Below are 22,368 nucleotides of genomic sequence, written 5' to 3' on the forward strand. Positions count from 1 at the left end.
TGGATAGTCATTATTAAGAATTAAGATATACCTAGAGGAATACTTTTATTGTGTCTTTTGACATTTTCTGTGGATTCACCTTTCATTTCCATGCTAAATGTCAGCCAAAGTTAAGACTTGGAACAGCTGAAGTCATCACTATCCGCAATTAAGAGAATAACGAACACAATATTATTGTCAATTCACAAACGCCAATGAGTCTCAATAAGCTGCTCCCGTCAGTCAGATGACCCTTCTCATATAAGACTATACACAGAGAATAATGACTGGTCACTGTTATAAGTGGGACAGCCACATGACAGCACCGATATCTGATGCATGACGGCCTCTCTGTCACCCTACATCCTCACCCGAACTAATGATGACCTTTGATTCCCAAAAGATGTCAAAAGATGAGAGGAAAAAATGCAAACGCACCCAATTAATTTAGGGTGAAGAGGACTGGAACGTGTGAGCACGTCACACGGTCGGAGTGAATAGTGAGGAAAGACAAAGCTCGGTATAATTAGGATTCAGGAGGCCCTTTGTCAAAGATAATTAAAGCTGACAGCCACTGTGGAGCAGAGAGGAAGAGACCAGAAAACCCCTTCAAACTACAAGCTTCACTTTAACACACTCTACATAGTGTTTCAGTCTCTATAGCTCACACACACACTTAACCTGTGGTGCCATCCATCATCCCAGCTTGCTTGGAAATTGCACACTAGGCAATAAAATAGATGACAGATTAATAGAGACACTAAAGGCACTTGTGGTATCTACACATCCAGCCCTCTGACTCTGAAATCAAGCTGAACAACACCATTATTAAAGGTGACAGGTTGAGCAGCGTGGAGACAGCTCATGTCTCATCTCGCAGACGAGCGCGACGTCCAAAGAACGACCGCTGTCTTCACTGAACTGGAAATTGTCTACATTACTTGGCTAATTAACAGTTTGGTTGCAACATTGCAAAGGGGGCTGTTCGCTTGCTTAAAACACAACAACCTAAATAATAGTTTTGTTTAAAAACACGTGTGACACATGGATCTGTGAATTTGTTTGATTAAAGCTAGACTGTGTGTAATGTTAGCTGAGTGGCGCCAACTGTGGCCACAGGTAGCAATTACATGATAATGGTACATAATTGTACAGTATGAAGAATTTGTCATTTTAAAGTTGCACTAATACGAAATGTTACATTACAAACATTAAAAATGGAGCATTTGTCAACACCCCCACCCTCCCTCAACCCTGAGTCTTTTGTTGTGGCCAAAACATATTAATAATGCAGCTTTAAAGCAGGCCTAAATAATATAATCATTAATAGGCCAACACTTAGCCAGCAAGTCATACGTGCAAAAAATCGTTATAGTAGCATAGAACATATATTGGACACCATTGTGTTTTATTAAATGTTTTGGTTTTATCGATTATACTCTATTGCTTATAAGGGTGCAATGTTAAACAACATATCATATATAGATATATGTAAAGGTTGTTTATTTATTTTATTAACTCTGACCGCAATTTACCAAAATAATAAGACAAGCCATACACTTTTACATTTATTTTCATCCTACAAAATCATTTCTGAATCACCATGCAAATAGGACTTCTCTGTATACTGTCCCTGTCAAGTACAGTCTACTGGAATGGAATATTTTAACCAGTCATACACGTACTCAAGGTTTTAAGCAGCTTCACATTTTCTTTAGTTGTACAATTTTCAGCTTGGCACTGACACAGACTATCTTCCATTTTCACAGATGCACAGTTATTACCTTCTTAAATGGTTGGAACAATGGATGAAGCCATATTTTTGTTCCAAAGTGACATGTCTCTGAATTTATTTCGTCTCCAGTTCTTTTAGTTTTCTGACACCAAAAAACGTCTTAAGTCCACCAATATCCAAATGAGATCACTGTTGAGGCTGAAGTGCGTCATCACAGAGACCACCAGAGCCGACGTAGAGAAGGCACTTATTAGTGACAGATAAATTATGATTAGCTGAGTTCTTTATGTTGGGGTTAGTGAGCTCCTCACTTATTGAATGGAGGAAAAATGGCTGTAGCTATTTAAGAGTAGTGTTTTGTGAACTTCTGGTGGAACTCCTTGACCTTGTTTAGCAGGATCTGCAGCTTGTCCCTCGGTGGCAAGATGGTCATTCTGGGCGGGAGAGGTGAGGAAAAGGTTATTATTGAGTTTGAAGAATCACTTAGGAAAGATTTTTAAAAAGTGCAAGGAAAAACAAACAAACCTACAAACAAACAAAACACTAAATACTGAATGACTGAATGTGTTTTGGTTTTGGACTGTTGGTTGAACAGAAAAAATTAAGATTTTAGAATTTCGCTCTGCGCTCTGATGTCTCACACATCATCAAGAAAACAAGTGTTCTGTACCTGAAATGGTACGTTCCATCCTTCTGGCCAAAGCCGCTTCCAGGTACAAGGCAGATCCCCGTCTCCTCCAGCATCTTCATGCAGTAAAACATATCTGGCTGCTGACCTTTATCCTAACAGAGAGAGAAATAAACATTATGGCTCTTTGTTAAGGTTGGTATTATAGTAGTACTAAATTAATTCACGTAGTCAGTATTTGAAGAGGATATATGAGTTATATTCATAAAAGAACACTAAAAATACAGACTACTGACTAATACTACCAAAAGTACTTGTTGGCAGCTTTGCCACTTAGATGCGTTCTAGGAAGGCTACTCAATTACTTTTACTTCATTCTGGTCTTTACTTGACAAATTTACTAGAATGGACATGGACAACAGAACTGGCTCAAGAGAACATCTTTTTATTTCTAACATGATTAATTATACAGTACCTTGTACTGGAAAAAACTCACTGAAAGCTCTTCAGGTTCATTCATTTATTTCTTTGTTCGTAACTGCACTCTACAGTTTCATGGCAACAATTTTCCCCCGTTCTTTTAGTTTAGCACAGGTTCTCTTCACTGTTGTACATGGTTTTGAGTAAGGATAAGTAAATCTAAAGCGTGCCTAAGTTGGATCAAACGTTTTTGGAAAACTTTTTTAAATACTAGCTGCGTCTCAGCTTTATAGTCACGTACAAACCTCTGAGATAGCAGCTCTATTGAAACTTCTAATGGTGACGTTAATAAAAAGAAGTGCTGTCCTCACGTTGTGTGTGTGTGTGTTTTGGATGCTGTGCACATTCCAACACAAAACAATACGACAACTGTGTGATCAGGATAGTGTATAGAATCACTGGGATTGATTACGTGTCAGTAGGTCAACTTTACTCTGACCTTAAACGCTGTACGGCTAATCAGACTCTTAGCGGCTGAGTCATCCGCCCTGCCCAAAATTCTTACTAACAGTCAAGCAACAAGCTATTGGAAATCATTTGTTCTCTTTAGCAAACAAAGAGATGGATGCACAGTTTACTGAACTTGGTAAAGAGTAATTCATTCCAACATTGTGATAAATTCATCATGCTTGACGTAGGAGTATTTGATGCCCTAATTTGGTTTGTATGTATTAAAAAACCTTTGGCCATGGAGAGAAATAATAACTGGATGAAATAAAAGGTAGTACATTACTGTAGTAGTAGGGGTGTTCAGTTAACTCTTGTATAATGAATCTATTATTTATCTCTTTTATTCCTCCCTTTCTTCCTGCTGTTGATCAGTGTCATTTCCTTGAATTAAAAATACTGTTTAAAATACCTTCATCAATTATACTTTTACAACAGAAGGTTAAGGACTGACCGTGGCCTCTTTGACGGCCTTTTCAGGGATGATTATGCGAGGGAAGGAGTACATAGCACCCTGCACAGGATTGCAGCTTATGCCGTGCACTGTGTTGAGAATCTGCTCTGTAAGCTTGGCCTTCTCTGCTAAGGCACTCAAAGTGGCTGTGCGCTCCTGGATGTGGGAGAGAGGACAGAAAGTGTTAAAGAGAGAAAAGTGAACCAAATAGATAAGATCATTTCAAACTTACATTTTAAGTAAGATAGATTATATAGACTGTATATATATCTAACAGGACATTATGCATATTTACTGTATTACAGAGTGATTTTCTTTGACCCAGCTTTGATAAAACAGTGAAACAAAGTACATTATGTACAGTGTAGGTCATCTGAACATAGACAAACTGTACAGCATATTCTAAGAAAAATCTCTAATGATGTCAGTGTATTGATTAAGCAAAAAAAGAGATCATGTTGTGATACACCGTACTGGTGTATTGATTATCTGTTCCACCCATAGAGTAAATAATGAAGCTTGTCGGATATCGAGTACCTTGATGAAGTTGTCATACGAGGGCTCTCCAGGCTGCGGAGGGTTGACCACAAGGTCCATTAGAGCCTGACCAGGAACTGGAGGACACAGGCGGACTGACACCAGCTTAGTTAGCTGGGCCTTCACCTCATCGTCCATGTTGATGATCTCCATGTAGCCTCCACGGAAGCCGCACCTAAGAGGGAGGCGAAGATATGTGAGCCAGTAGCCCCAACAATTAAGAGAAAGGAACACACCCAAACAAGTTACATCAAATACAAAGAGCTGACTTACTCTCCCATGTAACACTTTGAAGTGGAGTGGAAGGATGCCAGTTCAACTGTGTCCGAGTACTCGGGCCCCATCTCAAACAGAACCTTCTTAAAAGAGTGGAACTGGCAACCATCAGCATACACATTATCCTGGTATACCTGGGAGACAGGGACAGGCTGACAGTTATTAGAGGGTAAAGTAGACAACAGTAAAGCAGGCAGATGTTAAAGAGATGCAGAGACAGACCTCATCAGCCATGAGAAAAAGCCCTTCCTTTGCTGCAAATCGGATTACATCCTCAATGCACTCTCTGCTCTGCACCTGACCTGTGGAATAGGAAAATCATTATGGAGAAACAGTTTAAATTGGTCAGTTATGTTATTTTGCTGCCATCTAGTGGTTCTTCTTTGAACAGTGCATGAACTCTGCGGTTATAAAACTACTGTTAAGAAATAAATCAACTGACAACGATTCTTAGGTCACTTAAGCAACAACTGCGTTATCACCTTGATAACTGAGCATGCTCAGACTAGTAGGGAAAACTTAAGAAAACTTAAGACGCAGATAAAATCTCCAGAAAAGCTAGGTAGTGAACCTTTCTTTTGTCAAACTATTGTTTCTAAAATTAAACATTTATCCAATCTGTTAATTGTCTAATATATCAAGTGGAACAACATAAAAAAGTTTAACAAACTTTAGCAAACCATCAAACAATAAATAATGCTTTACAGTTCCAATTACCCATCAGAAAAATGAAGGAATCCTATATAGACAGGTTTTTAGATTCTTCTAAATCTATCTACCTATCCACTCTAACAAACTAATGTGCTGGAGATAAGAATTTGTTTAATATCATAACTGGCAACCACCATATTACTGCAATAAGACTTAAAGGTTTTACCAGTTGGGTTTCCAGGGTTAATGATACACAGAGCTCTGGGGTTGCAGTGGTGCCTCGCTTCATCCAGAGCGCGCTGCAGCTCGCTGATGTCCAGACTCCAGCACTTCTCTTCATTAAGGTAATAGTTGATCTGCACGGCGCCAAGTTCGGCCAGTGCAGCAGAGTACAGAGGATACTGAGGTATAGAGATCATGACGCCTGTACGGGTCACACCCTCGCCACACACCAGCAGTTTCAGCATGGTCTGAGAGAATGGTATGGTGGGGGGGTCAAGACAGAAACATAGAAAATATAAGTAAGTTTGCCATATTAACACTTGAGCATATTTTCTTTTTTCACACATACAAAAGTAACAGTAAAAAACTATTAAAGAAAAAAACTGTACTTTTTCTACACTGAATTTCTGCTGGATGATTTGCTTTTACATTTTAGTCATGAGCCAAAATGTTTGTCCATCAGTTGTCCAATTTTGTCCTTTTTTCTTATGAGGAAAACAAGCATGCGTAAGGACACAAAAGAGACATTAAAATGAGAGGCATTTTGTACCATAATGCCATCGCTGGCTCCTGTAGTGAGGTAAATGTCGTCTGGGTCACAGGGCACTCCTCCGTCCCTTCGCTCAATGTAGCGCGCCACATCTTGACGCACAGAGTCTATGCCCTGACTGGCACTGTAAGAGCCTGAAGGAGATTCGTAGGGGAACAATGGAAACTGCTATTGCCAACAACCGTTTCACACAACAAAAAACAACAGACTGCATAATATGGAACCCAACGAGCACATGAAGAGACTAAAGGTGATAATTAGGCATTGTGGTCACACAAAGTGTTTTTTTTAGCCAGAAAACCAGCACACGAATACACACCCATACTATTCCCTCCACAGGACTGCAGAATGCGCCGTGCTCTACTTTTAGCATCTTCTGGGAATGTGCTGTCATTTAATAGTTCAGGGTAGGAACAGAGAGCCAAGACCTTGAAAACAAAGAGAGGCGTGAGTATAGAAAGAGGACATGATGAAAATGTCTGCATGGGTTACAACATCGGATAGGAAAAACTGGTTCAATAATACATTTAAGATGGGATACATTAGTTTCATAGGCATTTAGAAGCCAGAGGGGAGGTGCAATATTAGATCAGAAGGTGGGGGAAGGCCCTACAAGCAGACCTGTCGGAAGAAAGTGATTGGCTGCTGGCCCATAGCATGCGCGTCACCAATGTTTGCCTTGATGACCTCAGCGAAGGGCTTCTTCATTCCCTGCAGAATATAAATACAACATGCACAAAAAGAGAACAATGAGAGAAATCCTTCACTTTGTACACATGAAAATAATATCACCTTTACCTGTTAACAGGGCTGACTTGATTTATCAAAGCGAATGGTGTTGCCAAGAACCTCCACTGCACCTAAATAACCTTGGGCTCAGGCCTTCTCACATACATCATTTTTCCATAAACAATTAGGCCACAAGAGGTTGGGAGCACAGCAGCTGTGGAAACACAGCAGGTTTACTCATAACCACTTGCATATGCTGTTAGCTGAAAGAAACTAGTGAACATGCTGCAACTGAACTATATCAAGGGACTGCAGAGAGCAGGTCATCTTCATATTTTGCTGGTGAGGAGCATAAAGACTTCACAGCTGCATTATTCAGGAGAACCTAGAGAGCCACAAAAATGTTGTATATGAGTACTTAAGACACGCTTTTAGTTAGTTAATTTCTTCTGTTCCTCTAAATCTAAGGCCCACTGACGATACACAGCTGAACTGTACCAGAAACAGAAACCATTTGATACAGTTTGGTGGGTACAAACATGAGAACAAAGTTTCGGCCTGAACAAACCATGTTATCACGCTGATACCACCATTCTGACACACAAACATAGAGATATACAGAATACGGAACAGCTTTTAACAAGATTTGTGACAGCAGAGCAGCAGCAAACTACATGTCAAATAATTAGGAGATTGTAGTATCAAAAACAGGTTTTAGTTTACCGTCTTCAGGCCAATTACATAATGTTTCTGAGCGATAATCTCTTGAGCAGCTGAGACCACTGACAGGGGACTAACAGCAAAGCAGTTAGACGTGTGCACAAACACACACACACACACATACGCGCTGTTAACACCAGATGTTAGGAACAGAGTGTCACAGCCGACAAGCCAACAGTGGAACTTCACACTGACACAGCGCAGAAATCAAAACAACCTGTTTGTTTGATTTGTCCAAACCAGGTCAGATTTTATGAAACCTGAGTGTCTGGCTCCTATTGGACACACACATTGGAGGCGTCCCTCAGTCTCGACCAGTAACATTATATGGGGTGAATAACACCCCTGGGTCAAAAAAAAAAAACAAAACTCTCCATTCACTGTGAAGGCCTTTTAGTAACACGCTGACCTTTGCTCGTGAGAACCAACGCAAAAGGCCTGTGCTTTTTGTCCTCCATCGCTGATAAAAACAGGCCAGCAAACAATGCTGAAGTTCCAGCAGAAGGTGAAACAGTGCTGGAAACCTAAAGCTCGGGCAGTATCTCTTTTTACTGCCAAGGCCCGACAAGAAATACGTTCCATCAATGGTCATTAGTGAAAGCCCTTGTAAACTGCAATAAAGCTACGATATTAAAATCTTTTTTTTGTCTTTAGTCGATGCCAAACACAACCAATATTCAGATCAATCGGATCAGTTTGCATACTGTTTTGAATTTTAGCAGAACGTTTCTGTCACATTAACAAGAATGTGACAAAAACTGTCAACACTGTGCGTTGTGTGTCTACGGCCTGTCCCCATAAAAAGTCCTCATTCAGCATCAGCTCGCAGCTCATTAGGGCAAAACAAAGACCACAATGTAATAACTGCATGTGGAGGCTTTATCTGTTAACTGGTTCAGTCAGTTGGCTGAGAGTTGGTCTTTATTCTTTATTCCCTTTGTAGGAAAAACACAAGGAAATACTTGTACTGTAATCCAAGAGAAAAGATCTCAGTCCCTCCCAAAGAAAAACAAGTAGGGAATCACTGAGTACGTGATATGTGTGTGTGTGTTCAAATACAAAAGAGACCAAAACGAAAATACCACTGTGACCTGTTTCCCAGAGTAAACCAGCACCACATTTTGGAAAAGGTGGTGCTTGAAGATGAAGAGGAATGTGTTTTGACCAAGACTCTTCAGCCGTTCTGTCTTGTGGAAGCTTCTCAGTAAGCTGAGAAGACTGTAGCTGATTATTTACAGTACATTTTTGCCTTCTGGCTTGGTGCTGTACTATTGTCAAGATCGGTAGAGCTGCTTTTAGTTAGTGAACAAAGAAAGTGCTCCGGCCCAAAGATCCGGTATAAGAGTGATTATTTAACAATTCATTTGCAGTTGTGAGTGGTGTAGTGATTCTCTTATTTCTCCCCATGACAATGTTTCCATCCCATGTTTCTTGCTTCTGCTTTTTTAACATCTATATCAATTAAACAAAGCCTGATCAAACGCTCATACTGTTGAAATTATCCACTGAGATACAATAATCAGCTGCAGATTAGCACTGTTTAAGACAAACAGTACAAAAGCTGTGGTGCCAGTGAACCAACCGGTTGGAAAGGTCAGTGCTATGATTACAGCCCCTGCAGGCCCACACCACTGTGCCCTTCACCTGTGCAAGAACCTGTTCGCATACTCATCCCTTCCTGTGCAGAGCACTCAAGAGATTTTTCTGATGTTTCACACCAGACTGCACTCAGTACACTTACTGCTGGTTGCCACATCACCATAAACAGTGCTAGAGGAAGGGATCAGACAGTGCTGTCTAAAACCAGAAAGACAGAGAGAGAAAAAAAAAAACAGTAAACCACAAATTATCTCCACTGATAGTGCCAATACCTTAGAACCGACTATTAACGTCTGTCATAGAAAACATGTCATTATCCTGAATTAAAAGTTCTAACTCAAATCCCAAACAAGAGATACAAGCAACAGATCTATATTTCTATATTTATATGTTGGTGTTCTTGACTTTTGAGACAGTCGTATCCATAATAGTGGGCAGACGAGCCAAGTTAGACAGTGGGATATTTTAGAAAGCAGAGATTTCAAACCGTTGTTAGCAGACAGTGAAACAAGTATAGTAAAACTGGATTGATTCAGACTGTCAACTTTCACCTCACCCTTAGGTCACCCCATAAAGAACTCTGGTTAAGAAACGGATCACATCAATCTACAAATTGTTTATCGTGATCACCCTCCCCAGAAATGACTAACTAACTGATGGACTTTGATAAGAGGGCATGTAAGCAGCCCAGCACATGATAACACAGTGTTTTCTCCTGGGATAATGTTTACATGGTAATGATGGGCGCATTGCCAGGAATTAAACCCTTTCATTGTAACAAATGAACGGCACTGAATGGATTAAATAAATAAAAAATAAAACCTCCTCAAAAAAACAAACAAAAAAAAAGAAACACAGTTATTACCAAAGATGCATGCTGGGCTCACATTTGAATCAGAGATTGGATATCTGACAGTCAGACATAGGGTTTATAATATTCATAAAGAATCTTGAGATCCAAAGCTTTTAATTACACAAGTCCTTACTGATAAGTTCTCTGATTAAAGTACAATAAAGTGGCTCTTAAACATCTTTTAACCTCCTGATATCAGATCTGATGGTCACATCTACTTATGCCTGGCTACAGAGGTTTGTACCACAATCTGTCCAGTAGCTTTTTATTAGGCTGATGTGATGAAAAAGGAAACATTACATGCATTTCACATGCGCATAGGCAAAGTGGTCTGTAAAGAGAAATGAGGTGAGTAGTCTGTGGACCACAGAGGATAAAGGCGGTTCAACACAAACCTCCGAGAGCTCCTTCTCCAGCTCCACAGCCCGAGCCACGATGGGGCCCCTCACCGCGTACTCCACATTCTTTACAGTGGGGTTCATGGTGTCGATGGTCAGCACCTTGGCCCTGGGCACCACTCCGTTCTCGGACATTTTCGGTTTAGGGAGTCCACGTCGCGTCGCACTCAGACTAGATAAGGCTCTGGCGGGAGAAGATGAAGACAGAGGGGGAGAAGTCAGTGAACGGCCCCTGGGACCACTGCCCGACCGCTGCCCTCCATTGCTACCGGCCAATAACGCGTTTCTGCCGAGGCTTAAAAGCCGGACATTTTTTGAGTGCAAACCCATGGCTGACATGGTTCAGTCTCCTTAAAACCGGACAGGTAGCTTTATGAGCCTCAGAGGCGCGACTTCGACTTGCACCACGCCTGCAGCTGCTTCACTCGAGAGGAGTGGACTCAAAGTTGTGCAAGTGTGGAGAGAGAGCGCGCTCCTAAAAGAGACGGACGGCACTCAGACCTTTGGACCTGTGAATAAGGCTTCAGCAAAACTGTGATAAAAGTTGCCTGGCTGCACTCAGTGAGCTCTCTACTCTCCAGATTTTTTTTTGCATAGATTCTCTGCACACATAGCAACACTACAGCCACCCTCCCCTTTGTGCGCCCTCATGTCCATCCCTCCCCCTCTCCTCCGTTATCCTACGCACAGGGATGCTGTCAATCAGGCTCCGTTCTCCGGTTACTCGGCCCCAAACAGCTTTGAACTACAGACGTGGCTCGGAGTGATATAACCAGAGAACCGGGTGCAGCTCGTCTCAGCTCAGCTCACCGCACCGCGCCTTCACTTTTTGTCCTGGGAGCTCCATGTGGTTTGGGAGGAGACTCTGAAGGCAACTTAGCGAACGACATAATTGTGAACGCTCCTCCTATTTGGACTACAACTAACTTAAGTGTCCCCGATCTGCCGATCCACATTCCTATGACCAATTTTGTGGTAATGAATGCCATCTGAGTAATGTGAACGATCTCACAACTTGTATAAACATCAACACATGGCACGTTTAAAGGTATATATAGAGAGTTTCTATTGCTGCGCTTATGAACCTTGATCGCGGGGGTCAGGCTGAAGGAACAAGGTCAGGGGGTCTGGCACTGGTTCAGATGTCACATTTTCAAGTTAGACAGGTGATATGACGAGGATGAGCAGTGTGTGTGCTGTTCTCACTCATTCACAGGAGCAAAATACAAAGAGCACTAGTGCAGAGCATCTAACTATAAACTGGGATTATAAAATACTTCCTGTCATGTTACTGAGCCCCAGAGTGAATGGGTAAAACTGAAAGTGGACAGTATGGAAATCTAAAAACGTGATATGACACTGTGCTGTCTCCACACACTGTTCATAATCTGCTGTTTGAGATTAAAAAAAAACATAAAGAAATTCAAAGCACTAAACTATTCAAGTGCCTTTGCCTCATTTTAGGTGGCAGTGGTTTGCACATCATATTTACAGTTGCACAGCTGTATTGTGTTTTGTAATGAAACATCCTACCTCTAATATCAATATTACATCATCAGCATTTGGAAAAATGTGAAGAAATCACCCAGTGACGCAAAGATACTCAGAGCGTAACAAACTATATTTAGATTTAAAACTACAGCCTGACTGATAAAATCATCAAATGATTCAAAATGTCAAAAAACAACAACAAACAGTGTACACATCTTAATCCCAGTGTTACCTTTTCAAGTGATTCATTAATACGTTTTGAATTACAGTGCAGTGCTTGTGATAACATGAGTATCCAGCAAGTACATACAATCTGTAGTGAAACCTGTCTTCAACATGCAATTATACGGTATACGTTTGTACTCATCAGTAAAGATATAAGCAGTGGATTCACATTGACCTGTAACAAAATATACTTTTCAATTAAAACCCAGTGGCTGTAGCTATGTCAGAGAGGGTTTGTGTGGCCACGGTGCGCAGCACGAAGGTGGGCACTGACAGTGGGATAAGTAGGAAGAGCTGGTGCTGTGGTGTCTGAAGTGCATAGCATTTGCATTCTTCTGTAACCAGATAGCACTGTAGTGGCTGGTGAGAGAATCCATGGACAAAGTCATCAGTGTTGCTTCTCAGAGCCTTCTCTTCTGGGGAGACGCACAAAGTCTCCTCTTGGGTGAAGTAGCGTGTTGTGCTGAAGACGTAGAAGAGCTTCAGTAGTTCCCAGCAGCGAGTCTTGGAGGGTAGAGGAGGGCCAGTGAGTGGACAGCGCACACAGGAGACTAAGCGTCGCGTTTCACGGTTGATGAGAAGAAGTGCCAGCACATCAGGACGCAAGCATACAGACCGTGGTAAGCAGCGCTCTCCAACAGCAAGGCAGTCTCTCAGGGTCTCCATCAGCGGTGACCAGTAACGACCAACCAACATGCTCTCGGCTGTGTGCAGGGAAGGGTTGGGACCGCACAGCACGCATACATCCGCCCCAGGCAGCAGTTGAAAGCGGAGCAGGCGGTGGGCCACGGTGGGGCTGCCCTGAGGAAGGAAAACTGGGTAATCAGATGAAGCTGATCCAGAAGCTGAGAGGGACCGCATTAAAGCAGAGAGCAGCACAACTTCCTGAGGTGCCAAACGCCACCACTTCTCAGTTGCTGCAGCTATTCGCCCGTGGACAGCAAGGCAACCAAACTCGCTATCTGCGGCCTCGGCAAAGCTGTCCACGGCCTCTTGGAGAAGAGTGGGGTTGGGAGGCAGCAGTGAATCAGCACAGTGTGTCAGGTCGCCCAAGATGCCCTCTTGCCTCTCCTCCAGCAGCTGATCAATGAGGCTGAAGCAGGAGCGCAAGTCCCTCTTTAGCCTCTCAACATTTCTCATATTGACCAGCTCATCCTGCCCCAAAACCAGCACCATGCAGTTCCACACGTTCTCCAGGAGGCGCTGTAGGCGAAACTCCTCCTCTCTGCTGCAGCCTGCAGCACCTGGTCCACCTCCATTCACAGCGATGAGCATCACACTGTCCTGGAAAACTCTCCACACGACCTTGCCCCCGCCATCAGTCTCACAGCTGGACAACACCACTCCCTGACCACCTCCGAACATGTGAACACCGTTCAGGGAGCCGATGACAGAGAAGGGCAGCTGTTTGGAGGCTCCCCTGCTAAAAAGAGGAACCCCGCTGCTGGCTGTGAGACAGAGCAGCTGTGTCGAGCCCTGCTGAAGCATCATTACGGGGGGGTTAAGCTGGCTCTGGTTCACTCTTGTAAAGTCAGCAGATGATTTAGTTAGTTCACGTTCTCTAGAGAGCTGCTTGTCTAGTCTACCGGCACAGCTAAACGAAAGCTAACCTGAACAGGTAACCGCTGCTGCTAATGCTGTAAATCAGGCTCTAGCGTTGCATCAGTGAGGGCGTGCACCGTGGAGGGACGCTAGCATCAGCAGCTCTACGCTGTTTCCCCGCAGCTGAATGAACCAGCTACAAGTACCGAACACAGAAGTTACATCATGCAGCTAACCTAGCTAACACCGGGCTGGACCGTTTGTCCGCTAACGCTATTCAACGTGAACAAAAGAAGTTACCGTCGTTTCCACAGTAACGTCGTCCCATGATTCATCCTTCAAACTGCGGAGGACGGTTTCATTCGGCAGACCGAGCCGCAGTTTCCGAGTTACGACTCTGTTGTAGCCGCCGAGGGAGCGGGACTGTAGACCGACCTGAGTTCAGTTCAGTCCATGTTCAGCTCCCGGAGCTCCCGGACCTGGATCTGACATCAGCCAGGTCTCACTTCTCGCGAGAATTCACTCAACCGTGTTCGCGTTTACGAGCTAACCACCAGATGTCACCAGCGGAACCTTTTTAAAACTGTTTAACACGACTAGTGCTTTATAAACATAAACAGCAACAGATTTAAATTAGTTAAAAGAAACTGAGTCAGTTACTTCTATTTGTAAATGTATCTCACTTCTGCTTTTATCACTTTGTGTGTTCAGAGTACCTGACAGCACACTGTCAGCTGGTTTCACTGTTGTCTCACATGCAAAATAACTAAACCAAAACAAACACCTCGTAGTAGTTACGAATGTTTTTATTTGTTAAATACAAAAAACTGTGACGACTAAAATAGAACAATAGAAAAGGCACAATAATTTACTCAAAAATCACACTGTGCCGTGGAAAATAAAACCCGTCTCCTTTCTTCTACTGTGGCTGAAAATAGATGGTCACCATCCTGACGATGAGTTGTACACTCGAGAGATCCCGTGGCAGTATAATGGCTTGGCATGAGGAGCAGTGTTGAGGTCAACGTTTCCCTGTAGCATCAAAATGAAGGCCTGCAAAACATGGCAACTTCTGTTATGTTTTTCAATAAACATGTTTCAACACATAGGTTAAAGTGCTATATATTTATATATATATATATATATATATATATATTTTGATTTCTTAGTATAATTTAACAAATAATTATATAATTTTATGTTATATTATGAACAAACATGGCAATGTGCTGAATTAAATCATATCAATTGTGCTCAAACATTACAGATAAATGCAACTAATAACTTAATCATGCTAGTTTATAGTCTTATTGTGTTCTACTGTATTATATCCTTCACATAACTGCAGGATTAAGGAGTACAAGTTTATATGTAAATGTCTACATTATTAGTAAAAAAAACTAACATGTAGATTCCTATGAGAGCAGACGTTTCAGTTTTACTCTTATTTGCTGTGAATTAAACTGCATTTAACATCCACTTTTAAATTACAATTATCTTATTAAACAGACTCAGCTTCATTTCACGGAAAATTCTGAGTATTTCTACAGATACAGAGTCAGACCTTTGCGTAAAGCATCTCAGAGATTACATCAGTTGGCTGTGTTGCATATACAGTGTATGTGTGGGGGTCGGTAGGATGGTCAACTCACCAATGAACACAGTGGTTTCATAAGAAGGAGCAGACTTTCTGCGGCCTGAATGGGTTGGTGCTGGAGGACACACCGGTAAGCAGAGGGTCGTGCAGGGCATTCTGGATGCAGAACTGTTGAAGATCTGCAGCTGCCTGGGAGACCTGGAGACAAAAGACAAGGAATCACAAAGAGTTTACTAGTTAAAACAAGTACCATTCACCCAGTGGTAACTGGTTATCTTTGGCTTTGAGGGAACATTACAAACTAATTCTTGGCCTTTTTTCAGAAAGGATTTGGAAACGATTACTTCTTTTGTTAAGTTGGAAAGTCACCAATCCCTTGTACATGTCCAAACCCTATGTAATTGCCTGATTAAAATGATGCAATACTGAAAGGCTTTAAATATTAAATCTTTATCCACAACAGACTACAAATATGAAGGAACAGAAAATTATGGTCTTAGAGCTGAAATGACTAGTCCATTAGTCAACTGAGGCAAAATGAAACAACTGTTTTGCTAATCTATTATCATCTTTAAAGAGAAACTAGTTAATAACAAACATTTATAAGTGTCATTTAGCTTTATTTTTAATTGGTTAATGTGGTTTAGCTGACTTGAGTTCTCATCTAATCTTTTACTAACTTTACTGTCAGTAAAAGTCTGATTTTAAAAGTCTTTGAAACTTTTATTAGTAAATTGTTACCAAAAACATGCATTTATTGGTGAGGTGATGTTTGTAACCTCAAATTATGTGGCTAAAATAGCATTTGCCTTTGTACAGAAGTTAGCGTTAGCAATCATGTTGATTGTAAAGTAGCTAAAGCAAGAGTTAGAATATAATCCGGGTCGTCAACTACAGACAGGCACTAGATTGTACTAGTTTGAGATCTAGGCATTTTTTACCTTCTTTTTTTTTTTTTTTTAAACACTGGGCGACTTATTTCAACGATGTATCAGACTTCCCCTCTGCCTAAACAACGCCCTGCTACACTTACTGACTCCGGCTAACTTAGCATAGCTAACGCTAGCTACAGGCATCAGCTAGCGGATTAAAGTAACGGAGATTTCTCCTCGTTATTTAGCACAAAACAAAACACAATAACCCCACACGTTACCTTCACTCTGTTTATGCTCGCCTCGAAACGAAGCTGCTGTACGATTTTCTTCATGGCTACGAGATTTGAGGAGGACATTTTCGATTTGTTTTTCTACACGCCGAGCGGAGGGTGGAGTTCGGGGCTGGATGCTAAGACAAAAGCAAAGATGACATCCGGGTTCCGGTCGTTCACACATGTGACCGCAACTTCCACTGAACTCAGCAGTGGGCGATCAATTAAATTAAAAAATAAAAAGTTAATTTAAAAAAAATGCTCTTTATTGTTCAGTTACGGCTGCAGAGCAGATCATTATCAATCTAAAGTCAATTTATATATAGTTCTATTAAAACATTTACACAGATAGAATATGTAAACAACTTTAAACTAACAACCTAAACATTCAATATGATTAACACAGCTTATTATCTCCAACATGTTTAAATCACTACTTGGTAGATAACTTATATTATGTATATAGCTTAAGATCTGAATTGTCAGTGCTAAATTATTAGTAAAAAACAAAACAACAAAATCTAATGTACAATGGCAGATTCATTAAAGTGCTTTGTCCGATTAGCTTTGGTGAATCATCTTCCATGTCACTACAAAGCAACACAGCAAAAAGAAAATTCAGTGTGTATCAGCAATAATCTGCTATGGATTGGTGTATTTAAAAAAAACAAAAGGCACTGGAGGTTCATTAAGCGAGGCTGTTCTCATCTTCTCCCAGAGAGAAAATACTCAAGTCTCCACATCGAACTCTGTTTTTTGACTTCAGTGTATCTCCATCTTCTATAGTGCTGGGCTCCTGCCAGCGTCCTCGATTTGAATGTCTGGAAGAACTGAAATGGGAAACATAGAATGGTGGTTTACAGATGATTACAACAGTGTCTAGTTCTTATTTATGATATACATATAATACCCTATATTCATGGCATTTATTTAGCATGCTTAGGAATAATACTACACAGGAATCTTAAACAAATAAGTCAAAAAAACTAATTCTAGCAATACAAACGTCATTAAAAATTGAAATACAAACAATAGTAATAGAGACAAGAAAGTAACTTAAAAACACCTGCTGTCTGGTATCAGTCGGAGTGTGCGGTACAGTTCTGTTGTAGATGGAACAGCAGCACTTTGTGTAGGTTTAGGAGTGGAGAACGTAGCATAGGTTGATGATTTGGCCAGCTGAGACTTTGTGGATGACATCCTCGCCTCTGGCTCACTTCCTGCAATACAGAAGACATGAACAAAATAAAGTGAAAAAGTCTTGTTTGTGAGTACATCGTCATTCCTCAAAAGCACTTTTGAGGGTGTGTTGATGCAGACATTATTTTTAAAAATCACACTGACTCACTGATTGATAAGGCACTTTGACCGTCAGACGAGGAGCATCTCCTACGGTCTGTAAAGGGAGTCATGTTCAAAAACTGATTCTTGAGCCAAGAAGCACGGTCCTCCTCAAAGGCCTTTTTCTATGGAATACAAAAAGATTTTTTTTTTTTAAATTAAAACAATAACACAATTAAAATATGCAGAATAAAACATCATCACATCAGTGTACCTCTCGCCCCAAGCGAATAGCAGCATCTGTGAAGTTCTTTCGCTCTCTTTCGAAGTTTCTCTTTTGTTCCTCAAAAAGCCTCCATTCCTCTTTGAGACGCTCCTTCTCCTCCAATGTGTAGCAGTCATTAAGAAGAGCTGCAGTCTCATCGTCAAATGATGTATTTAGTTGTTGCTGCTCAGGCAGAAACAGTTTGTTTAGATAAAATTTCTCTTTAGAATTAACTCGTAAGACTGTGTAGGAAGAGACCAAGGCTAATTTATATCATCTCCTTTATAAAAATCCTCTTATGCCATACATTCATATAAAACTCTGTTAAGGAACCATGTAATCTTCACAGAGCTACTAGCCATCTCTGGTCTTATTAACAAACTGACCTGGAGGAGCTGCTGTTGTGTGTGAATAAACTCTTTGCACTGCTGAACTTCACGCCTCATCCTCTCCATTTCATCCTCATGAGTCTCCCTTGGTATCACCTCTGTGTTGGAGTCCAACTGATTCTGCACTTGAGATGCTTGACAAAAAAAAAAAAAAAAAAAAATTATCCTTCCAGATCCAACAGATGTCTGTAAACGCTAACGGGAACAGCTTCACAATTCCCCAACAAGTTTATCGAAAGAAAAAAGGTTCAAGGTTTGTAACAATACTGTGTACCTTGATTGTCTAATTTCTCCATGTGGTTCCTCAGTTTTCTCCACTGCTGGCGGATGCTGTTGGTGAGCTGTTCCTTAGCATGCTCACAGGACTGATCTAACGTTTCCCTGCTGGAGTCACCCACCTTCTCCTCCCCATCTGAATCAGCCTGAAGCAGAAACAAACAGGAAATTGTCAACATGCAAGAATCTTTGTTTTATAACATGCTAAGAAGTGAGGTTTAAACGTAATGACCGATCAATGTGGTTAGAAAGCCAGGGCCTTGAACAGCATTAGTGGGCAATCAATCTTCAAATCTCAACTCGTCACACAAAATGATAAACAATACCTGCTCTTGGCTGTCGTCAGCAATTGCCCCCTTAGTGAAGGACTGGCGTGAGCTCAGGATATGCATGATCTCCTTCTTCATCTGCTGGAGGACTTTTTTTAGCTCAGCATTCTCCAGCATCAAAGCCTTCTGACTTGTTTCATAGTCACTGAGCAAGGATTTATACATGTCACCCTCGTGGCTGCAAAAGGCAATTTACAAATACATGTGAATGGTTCATACATTCTCCATAAATTATGTGATCAACAAATGACAAGACAGCCTTAAAATACCTGGCTGTTGCTTTAGCAGTCTTCCAGTGGCTTCTTTTTCCATCTGATCGTCCCAAACAATTCAGTACATCAATAGCTTATTTGAAGGAAATACAAAACCAAAGTTAAAATAGCTTCTGAATAGTTCTGAAATTAACTGGACAAAAAAAGTGTATACATGTGTATATATACACACATTAGCATGTTTACCAAGTTTCTTATCCTTTCTATCAACCAGTAGCTGGCTGAGACGTTCCTTGAGCTTTGCAGCTTCTCTCTCTTTCCTCTTGGCATCATGGCTGTACTGACTGGCACGGCTGGCAATGATACTCTGGAGCTTCTGAACCTGCCAGAATGATTGAACCAGACAGTTTACGTTTCTTGTATTCTCATATACATTTAAACATAACCGTTTATAATTACAGCGTTAAGGGATATTGTACCTCATCTTTTTCAGTTTTCAAGCAGTTCTGCAAAGTCTTGATTTTGAGTTGTAGTTGCCGTTCTGTTTCATGTAGACCCGACTTCTCCCTTATGGACAGCTCCAACTGATCCTGGAAGGAAACAGTTCAGGGTTAAAGCTAAAGGATGGATGCCTAAGCAAATACTACCTAAGATATGAGGATTTAGTAACATAGACTGTAAACACACCAACAGTAACAGCCACACATCACGGCAAACCAATGTGCCATTTTTTAATTTCTAACAATGAAACTAAAAATGTGACTACGCCCAGTGTTGTGTGGTTTCTGTATTATGGTTTCCTTCTCTTTTAGTTTACATTTGCTATATGCAAGAATCTAAAGAAAACAGACAAAGGTGCCCTCTAGTGGTCAGATTATTACTGCAACTTTATCTTTGTCATTGCCTGCTGCTTCCTGACTGCTAAAATTGTCTGGTCCCAGCTAAATTTCTTAGTTTCAAAATCTGGCCCAACTGAATTTTTAAATTAAATAGCCCTTCTGCATAGTATGTGGTTATGCGATTGTGTTTAAAGAGCAATAAATGGACAATCTTTTGTTAAAACTGAACTGAGAAGTAAAATAAATTAAATAAAATCATACATGCCTTCAGTCTGGAATTGCTCATTTGAATGTGTTCCAAGGTGCTGGATTTTTTCAATTGTTCTCTCTCCAGCTCCTCTAAAGTGCACATATTTCTTCTTTGAATCTGTAGCAGCTCATACATGGCATTTAGAGCTGGCACTGTGTTCAAGCTGGCTCCCCCTGGTGAGCTGGCCTCAATACATGTAGAAGAGAGCCCTAGTGAGGCAAGCTCCTGCGAATAAAAGAGGGCTTACATCATTATCATCTTAGGTTATTAAGGTTATCTCAATTATATACAACGTTTTCGAGTACCTGGTTGATGTATGAAATGCACTGAGGAATATTGTCCTCTGTACAGAAGGCACTTATTACACTGTAGGAGCTTTTAGAAAGAGCCACAGAGGAATACATTGAAACAAGGTTGTTCTGTCTTGAGGGGGACATTGTCACATGTGATATGCTGGAGATCTCATAGTTTCCTAAGAAGAGAGAAAAGAAACAGGCAAATGATTGTAGGCACATACCTTCTCTAGCTATAAATAGAGGCTGGAAAATAGGTTGCTACTTTAAAATGAGAACCAAAATGTGGGTCACCTCTACCAGATCCAAAAAAAGGCATAGCCGATGGGCCTTTCTCCATTTGTGAAGTAACAGACACACTCCATTAGAAGAGAAATTTACCCATAGACGTCTCTGTTGGCACCGTTGTCCACCACTCTCCCATATCACCGATGCATCAGGACACGGGGCTGTGAGGTCATGAGTTATCAGCCAAGAGGTGGATTAGCAGTAGTCAGGCTGCGGATCAAAGGCTCCCACTGGAACAAAACCCTGCAATAGAGCATCAAGCCATGAGACCAGCAACACAAAATCTGTGCTGCCGCCTCGCCCACGTAGGATTAACTGTCAGATGTGGGCCAGTAAGGGTTAGATTGGGGTTTAAGAGAGCCCTCCTATTGGCTGCTGGCATCTAAATTGCAGGATAGTAAGATGATCCAAGTCTCAGGCTAAAGGATTTACAAAGATAAAATGAAGGAATCCATTAGAGAGAAACTGAATATGTGCTTTACTTTGGTCATGGCTTGGAACAATATTAGGATCTTGGGATACTCTGGTGAAACAAGCTTAACCAGATATCTCCACCTACCACTCCCACAATTCATATGACCTATAATGTTCCAACGTGTGTTCATGAGCTATAAAGAACATTGTGATGGGGGAAAAAAACTTCAGTAATGCAACCACAAATGTCTGAGTGCACCATGTTAGTGGGGAGAGTAAACACTAGTTATTGGGCTTCTGTGTCTGCTAGCACCTAGCACACCATGTTGTTATCTCACCAACATGAAAACACACACAAACACACACTTTATCTACGGACACACCAAAGTGCTGTTACAGCGGAGATAAAGAGAGGTTTGACTTAATCTAGTGGACGAGGTTTAACGTGAGTGGGTTTAGTAAAAGGTGACCAGCCTTACTATTAGGTTTTAAAAATCATTTATAAACGTTAGCTAGCTAACGTTAGTTTGCTAATGTTGCTCAGGGTCGTGTTTTACTAAACGTCATGGTGAAAATGATGTACCAGCTTGCGATAAGAAAACGCAACACTGTCAAACACTCTTGGTTTGTACGATTAAGTCAACGTTATTTAAGTTGTTAAAACCTAATTTACGAATATACACACCCCTAGCTAACAGTGTCAACGTTAAGCTCGTAACGTCAGCTCAGCCACTTCTCACCGTTTGCTAACCTGGGTTAACGTTACAGCTATGCTAACAGTAAGTTAGTTAGTTAAACCTACTCACGGGTTACGGCGTGAAATGGGTCAACTCAGTCCGACAGTTGCCAAATTCGGGTTTGTTGCAAAAATGAACAAAATGTTCCTTCATCGGAAACGCCATTAAATGCCGCGTGGAGCTCAGCAGAAGCCTCACCTATTTTCAGGTGAGTACGGTGGAGCCGTACCCCGACAGCTCAGTAAGCAGCAGCTGATTGTGTGTGTTTCTTTTTTTTTGAAGCCCCGTCCTCCGCTGGCTGAGAACCAAACGGCGCTGTTATTGGAGGCGGTGTTGCTAGGCAACCAGTGTCGGCGTCGTCCATTGGCTGTGCAAATCCGAAATGCTGTCAGGTGTCACGATGCAGTAAGATTACACCTCATTATGTTGGTCCTATGTCTATGTGAAAAATATTTCCATGCATTTGAGGTAGGAAATGTCAAGTGGCATTTACTCAACTACAATTTTGAGCTATTCTCTACTACTTTCACAGAGC

The 22,368-nt window shown here is 41.3% G+C and overlaps 4 protein-coding genes across 11 annotated transcripts; all 4 read right to left on the minus strand.

Annotated features, from left to right (window-relative positions):
* Window positions 1-1,465: 1,465 nt before the first annotated feature.
* On the minus strand, window positions 1,466-14,002 carry gpt2l (glutamic pyruvate transaminase (alanine aminotransferase) 2, like). 6 transcript variants are annotated; one of them, XM_026373978.1, is made up of 12 exons: window positions 13,817-14,002; window positions 10,256-10,442; window positions 6,581-6,670; window positions 6,279-6,387; window positions 5,960-6,093; window positions 5,414-5,657; window positions 4,759-4,838; window positions 4,534-4,670; window positions 4,261-4,435; window positions 3,724-3,879; window positions 2,385-2,497; window positions 1,466-2,148 (listed from the first exon to the last, which is right to left on the minus strand). In XM_026373978.1, exons 1-12 carry the CDS (start codon window positions 13,849-13,851, stop codon window positions 2,058-2,060), a joined length of 1,551 nt encoding a protein of 516 aa, XP_026229763.1. In that variant the 5' UTR covers window positions 13,852-14,002; the 3' UTR covers window positions 1,466-2,057. The 6 variants fall into 6 exon arrangements, with proteins under 6 accessions (XP_026229763.1, XP_026229764.1, XP_026229766.1 ...); XM_026373979.2 differs by lacking the exon at window positions 13,817-14,002 and adding an exon at window positions 10,947-10,962; XM_026373981.2 differs by lacking the exons at window positions 10,256-10,442; window positions 13,817-14,002 and adding exons at window positions 6,758-6,902; window positions 7,412-7,645.
* Window positions 11,338-13,810, minus strand: fuz (fuzzy planar cell polarity protein). The gene has a single exon (XM_026373999.1). It carries the CDS (start codon window positions 13,463-13,465, stop codon window positions 12,173-12,175), a length of 1,293 nt encoding a protein of 430 aa, XP_026229784.1. The 5' UTR covers window positions 13,466-13,810; the 3' UTR covers window positions 11,338-12,172.
* Window positions 14,003-14,304: 302 nt separating the features above from the next.
* Window positions 14,305-16,421, minus strand: gng5 (guanine nucleotide binding protein (G protein), gamma 5). Its single transcript, XM_026374051.2, has 3 exons — window positions 16,267-16,421; window positions 15,169-15,311; window positions 14,305-14,569 (listed from the first exon to the last, which is right to left on the minus strand). Exons 1-2 carry the CDS (start codon window positions 16,342-16,344, stop codon window positions 15,186-15,188), a joined length of 204 nt encoding a protein of 67 aa, XP_026229836.1. The 5' UTR covers window positions 16,345-16,421; the 3' UTR covers window positions 14,305-14,569; window positions 15,169-15,185.
* Window positions 16,422-16,508: 87 nt separating this feature from the next.
* ssx2ipa (synovial sarcoma, X breakpoint 2 interacting protein a) lies at window positions 16,509-22,119 on the minus strand. 3 transcript variants are annotated; one of them, XM_026373973.2, is made up of 14 exons: window positions 22,032-22,119; window positions 20,776-20,925; window positions 20,407-20,573; window positions 20,117-20,326; window positions 19,492-19,602; window positions 19,259-19,394; window positions 19,070-19,145; window positions 18,798-18,978; window positions 18,470-18,617; window positions 18,193-18,329; window positions 17,816-17,989; window positions 17,609-17,726; window positions 17,327-17,480; window positions 16,509-17,090 (listed from the first exon to the last, which is right to left on the minus strand). In XM_026373973.2, exons 2-14 carry the CDS (start codon window positions 20,816-20,818, stop codon window positions 16,949-16,951), a joined length of 1,797 nt encoding a protein of 598 aa, XP_026229758.1. In that variant the 5' UTR covers window positions 20,819-20,925; window positions 22,032-22,119; the 3' UTR covers window positions 16,509-16,948. The 3 variants fall into 3 exon arrangements, with proteins under 3 accessions (XP_026229758.1, XP_026229757.1, XP_026229755.1); XM_026373972.2 differs by having other exon boundaries at window positions 21,903-22,103; XM_026373970.1 differs by lacking the exon at window positions 22,032-22,119 and having other exon boundaries at window positions 20,689-20,804.
* Window positions 22,120-22,368: the final 249 nt, after the last annotated feature.

Source organism: Anabas testudineus, chromosome 17 (genome assembly GCF_900324465.2).
Source record: "Anabas testudineus chromosome 17, fAnaTes1.2, whole genome shotgun sequence".
NCBI lineage: Eukaryota > Metazoa > Chordata > Actinopteri > Anabantiformes > Anabantidae > Anabas > Anabas testudineus.